Source organism: Helobdella robusta (assembly GCF_000326865.2).
Source record: "Helobdella robusta unplaced genomic scaffold HELROscaffold_90, whole genome shotgun sequence".
In the NCBI taxonomy this organism is placed as follows: Eukaryota; Metazoa; Annelida; class Clitellata; order Rhynchobdellida; family Glossiphoniidae; genus Helobdella; species Helobdella robusta.
Genome location: NW_008705513.1, coordinates 90,573 through 97,387, shown reverse-complemented (window position 1 = coordinate 97,387; position 6,815 = coordinate 90,573). Strand labels below are relative to the sequence as shown.

The 6,815-nt window shown below is 34.1% G+C and overlaps 2 protein-coding genes across 2 annotated transcripts; one reads left to right on the top strand and one right to left on the bottom strand.

Moving 5' to 3' along the window:
* Positions 1-197: 197 nt before the first annotated feature.
* On the top strand, positions 198-2,920 carry HELRODRAFT_182653 (hypothetical protein; the record flags this gene model as incomplete). Its single annotated transcript, XM_009033387.1, has 7 exons — positions 198-249; positions 447-560; positions 1,403-1,537; positions 1,695-1,737; positions 1,934-2,010; positions 2,414-2,602; positions 2,814-2,920. 7 exons carry the CDS (start codon positions 198-200, stop codon positions 2,918-2,920), a joined length of 717 nt encoding a protein of 238 aa, XP_009031635.1.
* Positions 2,921-3,396: 476 nt separating this feature from the next.
* On the bottom strand, positions 3,397-6,475 carry HELRODRAFT_182652 (hypothetical protein; the record flags this gene model as incomplete). Its single annotated transcript, XM_009033386.1, has 5 exons — positions 3,397-3,490; positions 3,729-3,838; positions 4,740-5,471; positions 5,814-6,228; positions 6,366-6,475. 5 exons carry the CDS (start codon positions 6,473-6,475, stop codon positions 3,397-3,399), a joined length of 1,461 nt encoding a protein of 486 aa, XP_009031634.1.
* Between the last annotated feature and the right edge of the window lie 340 nt (positions 6,476-6,815).

Sequence of the window (6,815 nt, the reverse complement as noted above, 5' to 3'; positions counted from 1 at the left end):
TAATAAGAAGAATAATAAAATTATTTACCATAACAAATTATTATAATATTAAATATTTTTCGGAAAAAAAAACATGCCAAAATGTCCCGTGGTCTAACTAAGAACCGCAACAAAGGTAGTGGGCGAAAGATAGATAGATAGATAGAATGAGAAGTGCAATAAATGACAGAAGCGTTTGCCTCTCTCTTCTTCTCATCATGATTCTCCCAGAGTTGTTTCACTACCGATGTGTTAAGATCCTATCCTCTGGTTGGTGGATTGATCGATTGATTGAAGGAATGGATGGGTGGATGAGTGATTGAATGAATGGATAGATGAATGAATGGATGAATGAATAAATGAATGAATGAATGAACGAACGAATGAACGAATGAATAAACGAACGAATGAATAAAATATCCAATTAATTAGTATGAATTAATGAATGAATTAATGAATTAATCCAGCGCCACCACCGATACCGGTGCTAACGAAAATACGAGTTTACTGCATCGAGAACTGCAACTTCTACTCCAACTGTAAACCCATCGGCCATGTTCAGGATGGGAGAAGTGGAGAAGGTCTTGTAGACTATGTAGAAATCGATGTTCCAAGTGGAGAAGTTAGTTGATTGGTTGGTTGGTTGATTGGTTGATTGGTTGGTTGGCTGGTTGGTTGGTTGGTTGATTGGTTGGCTGGTTGGTTGGTTGGTTGACTAGTTAGTTGATTAATTGGTTGGTTGGATGGTTAGTTGGTTGGTTGGTACCCATCATCAACATTATCGTCATCGTTATCACCACCCCCCACCACCACCACCACTACCACCACCACCACTACAATTCAGGTATTAACTTTCAAAGTTGAGTCTAGTGGGCGGCGGGGCGGAGTAATAATTAAAACAGTTGGAGGTAGATTTCATTCATTCGTTCATTCATTCACTCATTCACTTCTAATTCATTCATTCGCTTGCTCGTTCACTCATTCACTTCTAATTCATTTCTTCACTCGCTCATTCACTCATTCACTTCTAATTCATTCATTCGCTTGCTCGTTCACTCATTCACTTCTAATTCATTCCTTCACTCGCTCATTTACTTCTAATTCATTCATTCACTCGCTCATTCACTCATTCACTTCTAATTCATTCATTCACTTGCTCGTTCACTTAATTATTTAGTCATTCAATTGCTTTTTGTTCGTCAGTTCATCCATTAAAAATTAGCATTCAATATCTCTCACTCAATTAGCCATAAATTTTTCAACTCTCCCACTCAGTCTTCATCTAAACTCATTCATTTATTCATTTGTTTACTCGTTAATTCATAAATTCAATCAATCATTCATTCATTCGTTCGTTCGTTCATTCATTCATTCACTCGTTCATTCATTCACGCATTCACTTACATTCCATCGCTCCATGCAGATACCAAATACGACAGCATTAAGTCTAAATGGTTGTGCTCTGAGACAGAACACAGCTCGTCATGGTGCAAGACATCCTACTACCCGAACAACCTCTATTGGTTTCCTCCAACGCTGTGCAAAAAGAATGAAGAAAGTTCCTTCAATCCTTCATTCATTCGTTCATTCACTCATTCATTAGTTCATTTATTTGTTCGTTCATTCGTTCATTTGTTCATTCGTTCATTTATTCGTTTATTCACTACTTCATTTGTTCGTTCATTAGTTCGTTCATCCAATTATTTTACTCCAAGGTTTTCACAATTCCACATTCTTTCCATTTGTTGTGAACGTAAGGTGAGTCTGCATGGGCAAATGATAGAATGAATGAATGAATGAATGATTGAATGAATGAACGAACGAACGAATGAATGAATGAACGAACGAATGAACGAATGAATGAATGAACGAACGAACGAATGAATGAATGAACAAATGAATGATGAAAGGAAGAAAAGAACAAATAATTCAACAAGTAAAAAAAATCTTCCAGTGACGAGAAAGTCCACTGGATGTGGAGGCAGTGCTATGCTTACGAGCGGGCAGCGACCATAAAGTGGCACTGCATACGTTCGTAATGATGACGACCTCTCATATTTCCATATCTAATTAACATAATTCCACAATCCTTCAGTTTCACCTTACATACCTAATTAACATAATCTCACAATTAACATAATCCAAGGGTTTTACAGTTTTTTCACATCTCTCACTTTTACCTTTCGTACCAAATTAACATAATTCCGAAATCCTTCAGTTTTACCTTGCAGATCTAATTAACATAATCTTACAAATTAACATAAGTTTACAAGTTAATATAATCTCACTAATTAACATAATTCCATACATTAACATAATTCCACAAATTAACATAATCCCAAAAATTAACATAATTCCACAAATTAACATAGTCCCACAAATTAACATAATCCCACAATTTTTCCATATCCCACATAATTTTTCCATATCCCAGTTAAGCAAGAAAACGGACAGCCGGAGATCTGGAAAATCGTGTTGGTTCCACTTGGGTGTGTCGGTCTCTTCTTCGTCATCATGATCTTCAGCTTCTGGTTCGCCAACAGACAGAACCAAAGACTCAGTGGATTTCAGGATTACGAGCAGAACATGCTCCATCCTAGGATCCGGTTCATACACGGATACGGTTAGTTGTTGTTGTTGTTGCCCCATTCTGGGGGATCCCTAGGGCTCCAATCAAGGCCGGAGCCAAACCGCCGGTTAGTTGGTGTTGTATGTGTATGTGTATACACATGCGTATACACATCCATGCATGGTTAGGAGATATGCATGCATGCATGCATGCATACCTCCTAACCTAAATTATTATCGACATAATAATACAAACGTACGCACAGCTTCCAGAAAGCCGGGTGGTCGAGGTCATTACATGAAACGAGACGATCAGTTCTACTATTATTTCGATCTCCAGAAGAAGACCAAATCCAAAGCACCAGTGACATGATGATGAAGATGACGACGATGAAGATGATGAGAAAAATGGAGAAAAAGAAGATGATGAAGATGACGATTGTGTACATCAATCTTGTCCCAGTCTTTTAAAATTATCGTTTAACTATTCAAAATAAACTCCGTTGTAAGATATAAACATACGAATAATATTTATATACATAAATACATACATATATACAAAACGAGACGAAAATTTTATTTGCTTTTAAAAATTACTTAATTAATAGAAAGCAGACTGACCACCGCAGAGTTAATTCATCGCTAATGGACAGGAATTGAATTAATGTACACGAAGCTAACCATTAACTCTAAATACTAACTAAACAAGTTTTTATAAAGTTATGCAACTTAACTATTCTAACTGAATGAATCAGTTCTTAAATTTAAAACATAATTTCTCAGTTTATTCTGCCTAAATTTAATATAAGACATTGGGTCAATTTTAAAATTGTCCTTTAACAGCGAATCTCAAATTTTTGGTTCTTTATAGTAAGCGTCTAGGAAGAGACTGCTTGTTTCTGATGAATTTGTTCTAATGTAATTCAGTCGTCCCTTGTCGCTGCTGGTGATGGTTTAGCATTGATGGTGGTGAATGTTGATGGTGACTTGTTTGTCAGCTGTTTGTAGGCAAAAATAATCGTGAAGTAGACAGACATTCATCTGATCAAAATTTAAATTTTTCGTTGACCCAGATAGTGGCATCGTGTGAGATTGCTGTGCTGGTAACGTAACAAACAGTAATGCTCTTTTTATTCATTGTTAGTCGGATGAGATTAGTGATCGTGCTATGCGATAGGTACCAGTCCAGACTACGTTGCAGTAAGAGATGTACGGTCCGCTCATGGCCTTGGAGAGCATATTCTACCTTCATCTTGGAAGATGAAATCGAACTTGTTGATGAAGCCAAGTGCTTTTGCCATTTACGTGATTTATGTGGTTTCGGAAACTTAATTTCTAGTCAAGGAAGACGCCTAAAAATTTAACTGATTTGTTTTCGTTCATTTCTAGTCCATCAATTACAATCTTATATGGTTCTTTAGAGTTCAAATATTGAACCGGCCCAAAACAATCAATGGAGTTTTTTGTTGTTTAGTGTCAATTTGTTGTTTTGAAAGCACTTGACAACTTCTTCAATGGCAATATTGGTTTCATTTAGAAGCTCGGGAATTTTCACACCTCTGCTGTTAATGAAAATGTTAGCATAATCGGCATAACAAACAAAATCAAAAACATGGGAGGATCGTTTATAAAAATAGCAAACAGTATTTCTCCCAGTATGCTTCCCTGAGGAACTCCAAAGTTACTGGATAGAATCCTCAAATTTTTATCCTGCCATCTAACAAACTGTTCATACATACATACTAGGGCTCCCATTTACTTTTCGCAAAAAAAAGGACAATTTTTACAAAAAATCTAAATTCAGTAAATACTAATAACAATGGAAACTTCTTTTATTCAACTTCAAAATTTAAAACCAGATTCAAATATATTTATATGTGTATATATATATATATATATATATATATATATATATATATATATATATATATATATATATATGTATATATATATATATATATATATATTTATATATATATATATATATAAAATTAAAAATACTAGCGTTCCTTCCTTGTAGTACTCAATCTATACGACAGTTTCTCAATTTTTTGTATAAGTCTCTGATCTCCGGTATACTACTGAAATCAACCAACATACTTATCCTTTGATTGTATTTGCTTAATTAAGTCATCGTTTTTTAACAAGTAAGTGTACATTTCAGAGCATGTTAAAGATTAATTAAACTTTACCTGTAATAAACCTTTAACAGTATCAATTTTTAGGCAGTTTCTATCATCAGTCCATTGTTTTTTACATAATGAAAAAATTCGCTCAACAGCAGCATTCGAGGTAGGAATGGCAAAAATTGTGTATACCAATTTCTTCAAATCTGAAAACAGTTCATTTTGAAACAGAACAGCCCATTTTTTATCAATGGGCAATTCGTGGAAACTTTTTTTTGAATCTTTCAACAGTGAAATTAGAAGACTCGTTTCATCAAACAGAGAATCTTTCACAGAAATTTCTGGCATTAGAAACTCTGCAGATTTTCGAATATCCTCATACGAAATTGTATCGACAGATTTCAGCATTAACCACTTAGAAGAAGACGGATAATCAGTAATTCTGAACCACTTCTGAATGTAATCAACAGATGTCGAATAAAATGTTGAAAACTCCTTTTCTATGCGATTAGCCAAATTAGAATCCTCTAATGATTGCAACTTTGATTGAGTCATGGCACCAACAAAATTTTTCTGCATCCTGTCAGTGAGTTTTTGTGACAGATTTTCGACAGATTCTATCATTTCAGGAAGCACAAGGTCTTTTTTTTCAAGTATCAGCAAAGTTTGCTGAAACAGCTGCAATGAGCTCTGTAGAAACCAGAAGTAGATTTCATTTGAATCATCAGAGAATAAATTTTCCAGAACCTTTGGAATGTCATCCGTTGATAGAACTAGTGATTTTAAGCCACCCCATAACTGTAAAATTCGTTCAATCAATGGAAGAAGGCTTAACTATCGTGTGCGAGTATGAGTTGGAAATTTAGCATATTGAATTTCCATAAATTCACAAAATTCTTTAAATTTTTCATGTCGCAGCGTGGATCCATTGAAATAGCTTAAGATTTTGAACAGCAACGATTCAATGTCAAGTGAAAACCTTTCACAGGATTTTTTAGCTGCATTATGGAGAATGTGAGCTGGACAGGCTACAGCAATCAGTTTTGATTGAATGTTTTTCAATTTGGCAAAAACGTTATTTTGACCATTCTGTTTTGCTCCACCAAAGTTTACATTAGCGTTGTCAGCACTGAACGCTACCAAATTATTAGGACTCAATTTGAATCTGTCAAGTACAGTCATTACATATTTGAAAATCAATTCTGACGTTTCTCCTGGCAAATTTGAAAACTCTAACAATTTAACTTTCAATCCTTCATGCGAAAAATACCGAATAATGATAGGGAATGTTTTGATTTCTTTAAAATTTGACGAGTCGGTTGCAATAGAAAACGGCTCGCTGCCCAATTCTGACAAAAGATTCTCAGTTGATTTCGGAGCCAATATTCTTGAAATGATTGCCTGCGTTTTTGTTTGAGCAGATGAAAATTTCCGACCAGTTTCCGATTCAGCGAAAACAGTTGAAATTAAACGATTTGTACAATCTGCAGCTTTAAACGATAACGAGTGAAAAGCGGCATGATATGCAAATGCTCCTTCTGCTGCAGCAGTTTTTCTAGATGTGGGCAAATTATGACTATGAAAAAATGTTGATATTCCGACAGTAGACTTTTTAATTTTCACGTTGTTTTTGTGAACTTCTTTTTCAAAATGTTGTTTAATAGATGAAACGCCTGCGTTCGCAATACTAACATCAGTTGAACAATATTCGCAAAAGGCATAATTTTCACCTTTTTTACTTTTTTTAATCCCTGGAAGTCAGTTGAAAACTGTTCACGATAAACTCTTTTTCTTTTTGACATCGTTAATTTTATAATTTAAATTAGTTTTATTTATTAATTTATTTGATAAAATTAAAAAAATTTAGATTAAAAAAAGAGGCTGTATAATATAAACGTCACGCACAGTGAAGTTAGATGGACATGAAATCATAAATAGTATTGTTATAGAAGTTATTTCGAACCATGGAATTTTAATCTATAGATTGGACAGAACATAAGCATTATATACCTGGAAACAATTATTAAGAGCAGCATTATGATTTATGATGTATAAATAATTATTTTATTTTTTTTAATTATTTTAAGCATTATGATTATTGATTTATATTTATGATGTGATGTTGTATTGATATTTTCAGAC